The sequence below is a fragment of the Alligator mississippiensis genome, chromosome 1 (genome assembly GCF_030867095.1).
Source record: "Alligator mississippiensis isolate rAllMis1 chromosome 1, rAllMis1, whole genome shotgun sequence".
NCBI lineage: Eukaryota > Metazoa > Chordata > Crocodylia > Alligatoridae > Alligator > Alligator mississippiensis.
Genome location: NC_081824.1, coordinates 324,414,651 through 324,428,884, shown reverse-complemented (window position 1 = coordinate 324,428,884; position 14,234 = coordinate 324,414,651). Strand labels below are relative to the sequence as shown.

The window sequence follows — 14,234 nt, the reverse complement described above, 5'->3', positions numbered from 1 at the left end:
CTATGCATATGTAAAGCCTGCATGTAGTACTTCCTTAAGAGGCATCATTCCAGGTTTGTGGCTTTCTGAAGCGAGTGTGTGTACACACACACACACACACACACACACACACACACACACACAGACACAGGTCTCCCTTGTTTTATGCTGTACACGTTCCCGGAGAATGGCACATAAATCGAATTCGCATAAATCGAACCCACTTTACAATGTAACAAATAGGATAGGTTCCCATGGCGGGGAGGGAGGGAGGGAGGCTGGGACAAGTGAAGGGGCAGGGAGATGCGTGCCGCTCCTGGGGCTCCACAAGGCAGCAAAGCAGAAGGAACAGAGCGGCACTCACCCCAGCCCCAGCTGCAGCAGCCCTGGGAGCTGCTGGCACCAGCTGCCTGCAGCCACCAGGCTGCACCATGCTCTGCCTATCCCCACTGATCTGTGCTCCTGGGCTACACCGTGCCCTGGTTCGGGCAGCTAGTACCAGCTGCTCCCAGGGCCACAGCAGCTGGAGCCAGGGTGAGTGCTACACCCCATACTATCCAGGGCTCCACTTGTCCACACTCACCCCAGCCCGTGTTGGAGCAGCCCCGGGAGTAGGCGACACCAGCTGCCTGCACCATGGCATCATGCCATTCCCAGGCACCAGCGAATCCCAGGGCCGCTACAGCCAGGGCTGGGGTGAGTGGGGCCACAGCCCTTTCCCCTCCTGCACAGACTTCCCTGCTTGGGCAGGAGGGCATCTATGCAGATTGCATAAGAGCAAATTTACCTCACATATAACAAATTATGGGTCTAAATATGCCATAAGAGAAAATTCGCATATAAAGAACCCGCAGAAACCTGTATATATACACACATACACACACACACATGCACACACCTGGGGTGGATGGCAGGGAAGCTGCACGGGGCCCAAATTTTGTTGCGGCAGTGCAGCCCTGGCCCCTTCCCTGCTGTCCACCTCAACGCACACATGTATCCACTGCCAGCAATAAGCCAGGCTGAGGCTTCACAGACCCCGGTGCAGCCGCTTGCAGCCTCCTCACTACCTGTTGCAAGCAGCCGGGGCCCTGCGACAGGCACATGTACCTTTGGGCAGATGGTGGAGGCTGGGCCAGAGCTGCACTGCCACAACCACCCCTGACATAGGCTATGGAAATTAGAATTAAAACAAACAAACAAACAAACAAACAAACAAACTTGTTTAAAATGACATCCAAATTTAATTCAAGATATGGTGAGGCCTAAACTTCTCCCTTAAAATGTTTAAGTAATAAAAGCACATGCATCTACAAGTAGGGTGACAAACTACCCCATTTTTCCTAGGACAGTCCTGGATTTTGGAGGCCAGTCTTTGGTGTGGGGCACAGATTAAAATGAGTATCCTGGACATGGGGTGCAGTCCAGTAGGGAAGGAAAGTAGTGCAGCGCTCCAGGAAGGTGATCAGGCAGGCTTCCTGTCATAGCACGCTGCTCCACCTCCACTTCTCCCTGCAGCGGGCCACTGACTTGGGAGGGAGTGAGGGAGGGAAGAGGCAGTGTCCCAGATGCCCCATATTTCCAGCCGGGACAGATGGTCACCCCATCTACGAGTCTCTATCAAATCCTGAGCTACAGGCAGAGTACTTTTTTATGTGAAGGGAGAAGCATGAGAAACTTCTAATTTTTTACATCAAACTTTATAATATGGCACGACAGTTCACATACTGTATGCTAAAGCCTTGATTCTCCTGGGTGCAAGAAACAGGCAATATCCTCGCAGGTGGGGTCTAGTGTCTGGCTCTAGAAAACCCAGAGCACATCTACACGTGATGCTATGTTACCTTAGCGACGTCTACACACGATCAGCAGCTACGTTGCCGTAGCAGCACACTCCCCCATTATAGCATGCTGCTACGACGAAGTAACTGCTAAAAATAACTGGGTGCCATGTGTAAGGTACAGTATGGGTGGTTACTGCACCAAAAGGAAGTGCTAAAGTACGGTGCAGTAACAACACCGCCATAGGTCAACATGTAGATGTGCCCTCAGTTCTTTAGCTCATTAATCTCTAGTTCCCATCCTAAATTCAGGTACTTGCAAAAAAGTAATTATGTATTAAACAAAAAACAAACAACTTATTCATCATTTTCTTGTATACAAAAATGTAGAATTAATGAGACTGAAGATAGGAAGCTATAGAATTTCCTTATTAAGTTCATACCAGAGTATAACTTACTCTACTGCAGTAAAAAGATACACCAAATGTTGCATAAAGGCTTCATTAATTGTAAATCTACAGGTTGTAATACCTATACCAACCAACAAGAATGCACCTTACTTCAGAGAATACTGAAGGTATATTTGATTTAAAAATCAAGGCTTTCCACAAGAGCTCTCTTTACCCTCTGGAAAGTTTCTTCCCAACTGTCCATATTTAGACAATCTAGAGAAAAGGAGGAATATTTCTGGCACAATATAATGCACCATTTCAGAATTATGCTTTTCAAAATGAGCTGTCTTTTTTCAATCCATCCTGCCTTAGCTCCAAGGAAGCTGCACTAAAACTGTTTTTTTGGTACAAAGCTAAGGGCCCTCTGGATTTTAACTCACTCCCCCATTGGCTCTAAATGAGACGAGTGGCCTTAAAAATACTGCAAACTCCATCTTAGTAACCCAATGGTCTTAATGATCACTAGCGAAGTGTTCGATTTCTTTGTGTGTGGATCTATGACCAATAAAAGTTTCTATTTCTTCATTTTAAGTTTCATACAAGCATCTACTGATTCAGAATTTTACATTTTTCAGTTGAAATAAATATTTCTCTTAGTGATTTCATAGATCACTGTCTATATAGAAAGTTATCTTATCAAGCAACCTCAAATGACAAATTAGGCACTACTTTCTTTTCATATATGCACCTTAGGATGGTTCTGGTAAGAGAACAGCCTTCAGGATTTTGCTTATGTCCGACTTGGCAAGTATCCTAGAAAAATGCTAATTTTATATGGCTGCAAATGGGACTTGCTGGAAAAATCAGAGAATACACCACTATTTTTGTGAGCAGAAATATTTTGTGGTACTCCATGCTGCTCTCAAGTTTTTTCCACCCAGGCAGAGCTTGATTATCCATGAAATCTGCTTCTCTTTGCTTTTCTGTGTTTTTAGCTCACTCTAAGAAGAATATCAAGCGTAAGAAACAGTCATTTTGCACTAACTCTGTAGTGTTTGATTCAAGGCACAAGATCAGTTCAAGAGATTGTCCTCAATCTTTTCAGGCAACTGTATGAAGCTTACCAGACTTAAATATTTGCTGTAAGGCATTCAACTCCCAATTTCCATTCAACAGTGCATATTTCAGACAACATGGGAGCCTGGAACACCCTGAAGTTTATTTAGGCATACACAATTCAGATGAGAAGCAGAAGGGGCATGTTGTATCCCTGAACAGAAAGACATCTTCAAAGTTGAGGAGGGCAAGCTGAGAGTTCCAGTTAAAAAAAAAAACAAAACTTTAAATAGTCAGATACTAGCATTCAGGAATGATTTAATTTCAAGAAACATTAGCTCTAGATTCTTCACCTGCTGCCCCAAAGCTCCAGATTCTAGCCTAGTTCAGACTGCTGTTGCTGATGACACAGAATATAAGAGAGCTAAACCAAGCAACACAGGCCGTGTCTACACAAGACACTGACTGCACAGTCATTTAGTACTTGTATAAACAAGTGCTGAATGACTGTGAAGGAACTGGAGTTACAGCACAGTTGCACCAAAGAAAAGCTTTTATTATGCTGACAGCACAGTAGCTCATGATTATTGCGCAGTAGCATCAAGTCACACTTCCTGCTACACAACGCTACTGTGCAGTAGTCACATGTAGACACAGCTGCAGACTATTTAAAATCATCCTCTTAGAGTCAAGAAGTGTAAGGGAGTGTCATATACCTGCTATAAACATCAGCAAACAATGCATGGGTAAGTCTCCTGAACAGTGCTGTGAAATCTCAGTGTATAGTATTTTCTTATTTATATGGCATAGTTTCATAGTTGTTAGGGGCTGGAAGGGACCTCACTGATCATCGGGTCCCACACCCCTGCACTTGGACAGGAAAGACTGCTGGGTGAAGCTCCATCTTCAATTTTACATACTAACCCAGCTCATGATGTGTTAGTTGTCTCTGTATCCCATGTTATGAAGGCCAACTGTCTTACACAGCACAACCTTACAAACACATACTCTGTAAAAACTGTGGAGGGTGGGAAGAAGGAATGTGCAAGATCTCCCACACTTATGCATTGTACTCAGCATAGGGTTGGACACAGTCCAAGGGTACTGACAGAACAAGGACATTTTCCCTTTTCAGGGAAGTTACCCAGCACAACAGATAGGCTGCAGCCCCACTTATACTGTACCAGCTGACCCCCAACTGGTTCAGGGAAAATTTTGCACCCTACTACAGAGAGAATAGTTTCAAGGATAAAATGCCTTAAGTAATCTGGACTGGCACAGTAGTACCTACGCACTTACAAAGCTTACAGTTCAAGTCTATTTACGTACAGGACCAAACATAGTTGGGGACAGCCCCATTAAATTATTTCAAACAATGTTATAGTTAAGATTTAAACAGACAAAGCTGCCTATTCCAAATGTACCTTTTTCTTTTCTTTTTTTTTTTTTTAAATAAAGGGGAGGAGGCCAAAAAAAGGGGGGAAAGCTATAAGGTTTAATAGACAGGAGCTTTCCTAAAGATTACTTTGAATGACTGTATAATTTACTAGGCTTCCTGGTCTTGCTTCTACAGGCACAGTTGTGAAAAATTCACCATTCATATCAGGTTTTCTTTAGGGTTTTGTTAACAAGAGTAATTCTATGCAGTGCAATTTTTCATCCCTATTGAGTTCTGAAAGATTTTTCCAAGTCAACTTCATCTTAAAGTTTGTGTTCACAGAGGAGAGCTAATGGCAAAAGAGGGGATGAAAAAGAAAGAGTTTTGTCTATTAATATTTGAAGTTTTCTGTTAAAAAGCCTTTGCTTGCAAATATTGACAGAAACAGGAAATACAGGGGCAGCAAAAGAAATTCCATTAACATACAGTTAACAGTGAGTACTTAAAAAAAAACCGGCTGACCAAATTCAGTCTGGATTTTAACATTGGTGAAATAAGGAACATCTAAGATGGTTATAACTGAAAGAAGAAAAAAAGTCTACTCAGTTTGTTAGCTCTTAGTAGTCAGAATTTTCTCCCTTCACATCTGTCTACCTCTGGATGCCAATTTGAGTCTTTCATAAATTAGGAGCAAGAAAAACATTTTTTTTCTGATCTGCTATGTAAAATGACAGTGACTAAAAGCAGGTCTAGTACTTCAAGATACTTTTGATAAACAAGTTGGGTATTTTACTTGGTTAAATTTAAAGTTGATGTCTCCAAACTACTTTAGTCAGTTACTTTGACACAAATATCTTTCAACATACCAATTTATCTGCATAGATAAGGTTAATCTGCTATAATCATTAGTAGTTAATTATACTTTATTTTCAGGATAGGAAATTTGCCTTTAAAGTATCCCCAAGGAACACTTCAATCCTTCTTATTTCTACCTTGTAGCAACAGTGAACTGAATTTTTAACCAAGCAGTAGATTTTTTATCTGTGTGGTCTGCACGTATTTCTTTGAACCTGCCTGCATACTTCATTCTTTTTCTCTCTGCTTCTTTAGTATTTATTGAAATAAACCATTTGCAGCCAGAGTACTTGATGTGTTTCATCTTTATCATATTTGTACAAACTGAGGTCTTCAGAGAGCATCTAAAATTTCTTAAAGTACATCTCTGGCAAGGGAATGTTCTCCAGTATTTCACTATAACACGCAACTACCAAGTAGGAAGTGAAGAGAGCAGATGGGTTATATTATCTATTTAATACTGCATTTTTACCAAAACTATTGTTTCTGTAGCTTTGTATCATTTGTCATTTCTGCATTTTCTTACATAAATCTAACAGCAATACAAACCAGAACAGAGCATGAAGAAGCTCTGAAACCCTGAAGCTTGTTCCTCATTTTCAGAAGTCTATTTAAAATGTTTTAAATTAAAAGTAGATCCATCTCATAAATCAACTACAACAACAGGGTTCTGGTTTGTTTTTTTGTTTTTAACAATAAAGCCTAAACCAAATTTTTTACTCTGAAAGGCAGGTGACAGAATTAGAGGCAGATCAAAATGGTTAAGTATCCTACTTTACTTATGAAATAAAACACGTCAGAAAGAATGGAGAGAGATTACTAAACTGCATTTGTACTAATACGTAATACTTACTCATTAGGGCCTCTCTGGGATTCTACTCCTTTTAGAAAGCCTACTTCTTTCCCCTTCAAAAAGCAATGTTCTCCTAGTACATGATGTGCCCAAAACACTTCCAAGTTCTACTGACACAATCATATTTATCCCACTTACTTTTTCACATCGTTTGAATACATGCATTGTGAGAGCCTCCTCCTCCACTTCTACCTCTCTTCTTCTACAGTATGTGCAGTATCCGTTTGTTTCAGAATATAAAAAAAGTTAATGCTGAAACCACTAAAAAGAAATGCTCAATTTACAGGAATTGGGGGAGATTTGATACGATCAGTAAAAACAAGTAATTCTGAAATCTAGGAGCTCCTGACATATTGAACTAGGAGAGGGAAGTTTCATAGAATATAGTTATGGGTTCAATTAAACTTCTTTGAAAATAAGGAATAAAAAAAAGAAAGTAGTCAACAGCCTTTATTTAAGATCATTGCTGGGACTACCCCACCTGTAGTGAGATAAATTATAATTTAATGACACTCCCTTATTTAGACTAACAAGCTGGGAATTGGGAGATGGTCCCTCAGTTAAGTTAGGTAGAGCCAGACAGAGGGTCTGCAGAGGTTTTCTATTGGTCTGCTATAAAGTTCACTGTCAGTTCTTATCATTCATTGTATGCCTGCACTTATTGAACCCAGTGATCACTACACTACCTTTATATGTCAAAAGATAACCCCAACCCCAAAACATGGTCCCATCACTGTCCAAAACAAAGATGCATACGAGACATGGGGAAATGGGTTTTCCTGTGCAGGTCTGCCTATCATCAGATGAAAGAAGTGAAAAAGTAGTGAAACAAAGGGAAAGAAGCAAGGAAGCACCAGGCAACAACAGAAGTGCTGGTCACACAGTCAAGTTGTGTTGCTGCACACAGTCTGATGTTACACAATAACGGTCAGGCACAACTCGGACACTGAGCAAAGCAGACTTTTTTTTGGTCAGACTTTTTGCTCCAATTTGCTTCACAATCTCATCAGTGGCAGCTAACATAGGCATGGAGCTATGAGCAAAGAAGTCTTCCCACCCAGTAAATTCTGCACGAAGAGAAAGAGTACATCATAAACATCACAAAAGGTACATGACTACCACCAGTTTTTCCATAAGTTCATTTCATCAGATGCCATCGAAGGACGTGGAGGAAGCAAAGCATGACAAGGAGAGAAACTCAGTCATTCTTTCAGCACGGAGATGTTGGGATCTGAACTGCCATAGATATTCAGTATCCTTTTTACGCTTTACAATAATTCAGGTCATGATACCTTGCCAGAATTCATTACTAAAGCAACAATTAGTTATTTTAAGATGGAAGAAGTTTAACAGTATGATTTCTTAGAGAACAATGATCAGCCTTTGAGAACATATAGCTTTCATTGTTCTGGCACAAAACAAGCTTATCTACAAACACAGAACATAGTGGGAATTTTTACACAAGTTCCTGATGCGGTGCTGGGTGCTTTTAAATAGCAGCTGCACTAATTAAAAGCACCGATGCATTATGTGCAACAGCAGCAGTGTGCCTCTGCACTCAGAAAACGTCAGCGATGCACTTTGAGCTGAAGCACACCAAATGTGTCTTCGTTCAAAGCACACCGCTGCCAAAGCGCACACAGTGCATCACTGATACACATGACATGCAAGGCTACCACAGCGCATCAACATATGTGCTCCAGGAAACCCAATTAAATCGAGTTTCCAGCATGTCAGAGCAGTCTCCCCGCGTGTGTCTAAGTGCCCACTCAGTTAAGGGGGTTACAATGTGGATGGTAAATTCAGAACAATACAATTTGGGAAATAACCAAAGTTTTAGAATTATAATCCTAGAACAACAAGTTATTTTATGTACAATTATTTTTTTTAAAAAGATGTACAAAGTTGGATTTAATATCTGATACACTGCAAATGGTCAAAGTCCATTGAAGTACTCCTACTATAGCATATTTGCAGTAAAAATGAAAATAATTTAAATTATTATGAATTCAGATTATTTTAGTTCTGATTATTAATCTGCCATGAAGACATCACCTCATCAAATAATTGGACAAAAACCCAGGTGACATGAATGTTATTTAAACATCTCAACTTTCAAAGTTAATCAAAAGATTCTGTTCATCTGCCATTATAACATTACTAGACTATAAATGGAAATGCACTAGTTACACCTGGCTTTATTTTCCTTGCCAGTGATGTTAATTCCACTGTCTGTGAACCCCCCACACTCCCCCCTGCCCAGTCCCATCCTCATCCTATTCAACATAGACATGTGTCACCCGAAGTAGTTAAGAAGCCAATGACTTCTCTGCCTAAGAGGGAAATTACACTTTCCTCTACTTCCATCAATTCCTCTGCCTCTCCCAGGGTGGATGTCTTTTACGTACGTCTCATGCATATGAGCTCTCAGTCTCTTCCAAGAAGCATGTGCACAGCCTGGGCAAGCATCCTGCACCTCCTTATACTCCTGTCTGATGGAATCAAGAGCAAAGCAACTGCAAAGTTCTCTCAGTTCCCTCCACATGAAGCCGGTGTTGAGGGTGGCTATGGGATCCATTCTGGCTGTAACATCTCGAAGTAATACTTATTGTATCTATGACTGTCATACACTGTATAATACTCCAGAACATAAGGGGAGTAAAGCAGAACTAAATCAGAGTTGGAATGAAGGTAAATTCTGGCAAATAGCACGTGTTCACAAGCGGAGTTGCCTAATAACATGAGACAGATTCATACAGCCTTAACTGGGAGAGATGTCAGCATTTTAAAGTAATGACTAAAGTGAGAACGGTTCTCTGGCACAGAGCTCTTGATGTCATGGTCATCTATGATATTAATTCCACCGTCTGTGACAGCATAAATGATATGCTCCGAGCACCAAAGAATCTCCACACCGATTCCAGGCTTAGTGCCAAAACTGAATCTGAGTATGAAGATAATTTTAGAGGTGGTACTTGTATAAAAACTGCCTTATAAACACAAAGGTGCTATTAGCTCTTTCTTCTCACTGCATTCAACACCTTGTCCTCAGCATCAGCGTGGGCTTGGATGACTTGTCTTCGAAGAAACACTTGGAGGCTTCCTTGTGAAAGGATGTGCAGAGCTGTGTTTGTGTGCCTGCCATAGGGCTGCTTCCTATCACCTTTCAAAGCAGGACTGTGAATTTTTGGCATCTTTTAAAAGTCACTACCTGAACTGAGAAGGCTGTGCATGGCAAGTGCCAGATCTTTTAAGTTAAGCTTTGCAGTTCCCACCTCTTCAGGATCAAATGTTTTTTTTTTTATAGATTGCTCAAACCATAAGCGTCACATAGGGAGGGAAGCGGGGGCACGTGCCCCACCGACAGGGCCATCCCCACTGCTGACGTTGTCTGCAGATGCTCACCAGCTTTGCCCCTGCCACTGGCAGCTTCTGCAGGTGCCCCCCAGACTCAAGAGGCACCAGTTGCCCATGGCTCAAGCATACCATTTTAGCTGGTTTTCTGGGTATAAAACAAGAAGGACAGGATGAGTGAATATTCATCAGGGATATAGCCTTCCACAAGAAAAAAAAAAAGTAGTATTTGTCAAGCCCACTGATCCGGATATAAATCTCTCTATGCACTGTATGTTTAAACCTGTCCCATGGTAAAAAAGTTTTGAGCACTTCATCTTGATGCACAGAGAAATGTTACTGGGGCACTCTCAAGAGTGACCAAACTTACAGATAGAAAGATTACATGATGCAAAAACATGTGCGTGACATTCCATAGTAGCAAAAGGATGATAACCCGTTCCAAGGGCAGATTTTTTTTTTTTGGGGGGGGGGGGGGGTAAATTTCAGGGGGGACTCCCTCTTAAATCAACCACACCACTGAAGCAGCAGCTGGGGACTTAAAAAAAGGTTCCTGAAGCAAGTAAGAAATCCTGCTTCCCTTTCCCTCCCTGCTCTACCTAGAGTACCTCTACTCCCCTCACCCCACAACCATTGCTGCCGTCTCCGGGGGTGGGGCAGAGTTCCAGAGCTGCTTTTGCCCCTTCCTGCCAGGCTCTGCAAAGACCCAGGCTGAGCCAAGGAGAGCTGAAGCAGCGGTCAGGTCTCTCCTCCCTGCCCAGTCCCTCTGGTGCTCCCTGACAGACCACAAGCAAACATTGGGGGGGGGAACCAGCTCACTGCTGTCTCTAGCTGAGCCTGCTCCATGTGCAACCTGGCTGCAGCGAGGCAACAGCAGCTCAGAAGCCCCAGCCCCAAGTCATTTGGGGACAGTGACAACAGCAAACAGGAAAGGAAAGGGATTGGGGGAAGAAAGGGAAACAGATGGGAAGATTCTTTCCCACCTGAGAAATTTTTTTTTAAAAGTATCCCCTTGCTGCTCCTGCGGCACTGCCTGCCTGCCCTGCTAGGAGCCAGGCTGCAGCCACCTGTGTAGCTCAGGTCACTTGCTCCCCACAGCCCATTTTACCAAATCCTAGATCTGCCCATGCCCTCTTCTATACAGCTGCTCATGTGGCATTTGAATGCAAGTTTTTGTTTTAACAACAAGTTTCTATAGCTTTACACTGCACTTTCTGTTCTCTATAAAAATAATGTTAGAAAGACTCCTATATGGATATCTCCAGCAAAAATGCAATGATATGATCCAAGCTTTTTCTGCATGGTGGGAGCAGTGGGCAAGAGAAAGTTTTCCCATTTGTGGAAAATGATCTGTCACTGCATCTTTCTACACCCCTTCTGGTAGGCCTTCTAAAGAAGAGGTAGCCATCTGATACCATGGCAGACTATGTAGGGACAGACTTTCAAACAATCCAACTCAAGAAAGGAGGGCTTGCAGTAAAAAAGACCAGCACAAACTTCCTAAATCAGTAGGATGAAGCATGCATACACAAACATCCACAACATGAAGGACATCCCATTCATTCCTCCCCTCCATCCTATACTGATAGCAGAGAATCATCTATTGCAGAATATTAAGTTTTGGTAACTGATCTTAGTAGCTCCTAATAAGATATCAACTATGCAACATGAACAGGGATCCTGGGTTTTTTGTTTGTTTTTTTTAAACAGAAAATCACAAATTTTCTGATTAAAACCCCCAAAATCCACATCTTTTCCTGATTAAAATGAAACACCACTATATATAGGTAGCAGCTGAACACAATGTTTTCCTGATGTATTTACTAGGGCTGTGCAAAGCTTTGGTAGCCCATTTGATTCCAAGGAGATTCGGCCTGATTCAGGGACCAAATCTCCAAATTCGAATTGAATCGGGAGACCAGTTAAGAGCTCCGAATTGGTTCAAAGCATCTGAATAGATTTGGAAAAGCTTCAGAAAAGATTCAGCCACTTCGGAGATTCAGCCATAGACTAAACAGACAGCTGACACAGCAGCCTCCAGCTAGTAAGTCTGTTGGGGTTGGGGCTGGAACAAGCTGCCCAGCTAGGGCAGGACAGTACGCTACTCCCTTGCCTGGGGCAAACTGCCCAGGGGGACGGGGATGTGGGTGCAACAGCGCTGGGAGTGGGAGCTCTGCCCTGCTGCCGCTTGCCCAGCTAGAGGGGGGAGGGCAAGCAGCAGCAGGGCATAGCCCCCGCTCCCAGTGCTGCTGCACCTGCATCCCCCTGCACCAGCTGGCAAGCAGCAGCAGGGCAGAGCCCTTGCTCCCAGAGCTGATGTGGGGACAGCAGTGCTGGGAGTGTGCCATGCCCTGCTGCCGCCCGAAGTGAGCCGCACCTCTATCGCCCCCTCCATTCTATCCGGGCAAGCAGCAGCGAGGCATAGCCTCTGCAGCTCCCCCCACCAGGGCACAGGCAAGCACAGTGAGAGGTGCAGGAGAAGCCCCTATGGCTGCCCTGCCCCATCCCCCACCTGGCCCAGCCTCCTGGCACTTAAAAAAAAAAAAGCCCCACACTCACTGGCTCTGGCAGGGGCAATCAAGGCCTCTGGGCACTCATGGCAGAGCCCCCTCACCCTCCCCACGCAGCATGGGGTGGGGCAGTGGGGATCATCCCCCTGGCCTGGCACCCACACAACAGCTGCCCTATGACACGGACCGGGTGAGGCCAGACAGGACAGCCATAGGGGCTTCTCCGGCCCGGAGAGAGGCTCCCCCTGCCCGGGGAGAGGCAGGCACAACTGGAGGAGCTGTGAGAGAACCTGTAGCCATCCGATCTGAATCAACGCTGAAAATTGGCAACAACTCTCCAACTCGGCCAAATCAAATGGGGTCAGTGATTTGAATTACCGAATCCAATCACTCTCCTCCAAATCTGAATTGAATACTTTCCTGTTCACACAGGGCCAATATTTACCATTTTAAAGCAATTTGGAAGCCTACCAGTGCCTCAGTCACTATAATGAAATACTTTCTAAATACCTGTAAATCTGGTGTTTGATTTGAGGTTTTCTTTTAATCATGGAAAATCAGATACCCTGCTCCCTTCAGTCACCAAGACAGGAGTCCAGCTGCGGCTGCCACCCCCGCCCCACCACTGCTTTGTGGCACTGAGCAGCCATGATATGCCAGTACCCTGCCCATGCCATTGCCCCTCCCAAGCCACAGCCTCCTAAGCCCTGCCAGTGGCTCTCACTCCCCGCCCACAGCCCCCCACCCCTCCCCCAGCCCTGCTGGAGGGGGCCCCCCCCACCTGCTAGGGCTATGGGGCCACGGACTTGGGTCTGCAGCACCTGAGCCTCAGCTGCCAGCTACAGGAGGCAGCAGCTGCTGCTGCAGCAGAACAGATCATAGAGCCTGGCACCCCCTCCTCCACGAGTAGCACAGCGAAAGCGAAGCCCATCAAGGGAAGAGGGGAGTGGGTGTGGGCTGCCTATTATAGGCTTGGGACTCTCTGCCCTGCTGCCCTCCCCTGGGGCCTCTGCAGCCCAGCAGGTGGGGCCCAGCATGGCAGAGCAGAATGGGGCATGAAAGCTTGTTGCTGCCACAGGAGCTCTGCATTGCCCTGATGAGGCATCCCCTGCCCACTTGGTAACAGCGTGGGTACAACTCTGTGACACCACCCCCTCTGCTGGCAGGTAGGCAGGGGCCACCTCGCCATGGAGGTACAGGCCTCATGGTGGCAAGGAGCTTTCCTACCCTGCTCTTCCCTGCCAAACCAGTTTCCACTTACTGGGCTGCAGAGGCCCTGCAGGGAGGGCAGCAGGGCAGGGAGCCTTCACCTGCAGCTGGCAGCCCGCACCAGCCCCACCACAAATCTGGGGGGGAGCATGGGGAGCAAATGCCCCCCAGGAGTGCATGCAGCCTGCCAGCTTGCCAGGGGAAACCCACTGTTTCCTGTGCACTTCTCCTCAAAAATGAGAAAATCCCAGTTTTGCCATGTTTTTCCATGGCAAACTGAAAACCTGGATCCCTGAACATGAGGAACCAAGTAAGAGAGACCCTTTATAATACAATATTAGATGGCAGCTCTATTCTGGAGAAGTAGTGGGTAGTGAAAAATCTTATATATCTGAATCTGCTTAAACAGAGTCAATCACAGGTTCATTTGCTTACCACTGCTAGAAACTGAAGCCTGCAATGTTTGCATATTCCTACTGATTAACTGGAGCAAATTATTTTACTTCAAGGTACAATGAACCCCTCTCTCTCACCAACCCTGTCAGCTTTATTGAATTCCTTTAGCAGAGATGCATTATATCAAACCCTCACAGAGCTGAGCAGTCATGAGCAAAATACACCCACTAGTTATTCTGAGGAGGAAAGTAATTTAAATTCCATACACTGTTTCAATGCAACTGACTGGCTTTTGAAAATCTAGGCCACAGTAGACTCCATAATCTATTGGCAAAAGTACACGTGTGCCATATATTTAATTCACGTGGTGTTCTGTTTTTGTAGCTTATGTCTCATTATCCTGGGTCAAAACCTGAACTTCAATGTTCTGGTATTTATATGGATAGAGATCAGTATTTTTACACTGTCCCTAGA

The 14,234-nt window shown here is 44.3% G+C and overlaps 1 protein-coding gene across 5 annotated transcripts in view; it reads right to left on the bottom strand.

The window, feature by feature from the left end:
• GPM6B (glycoprotein M6B) overlaps positions 1-14,234 on the bottom strand; it is a 159,196-nt gene that overhangs the window by 59,375 nt on the left and 85,587 nt on the right. The window contains exon 1 of one of the 5 annotated variants that reach the window (XM_006266052.4): positions 6,292-6,310. The exons of the other annotated variants lie outside the window; for them this stretch is intronic. Within the exon in view, the coding sequence (XP_006266114.1) occupies positions 6,292-6,295 (4 nt within the window). The 5' untranslated portion in view covers positions 6,296-6,310. Of the gene's footprint in view, positions 1-6,291; positions 6,311-14,234 lie in introns of those variants that run through there. 5 annotated transcript variants of the gene reach the window in all.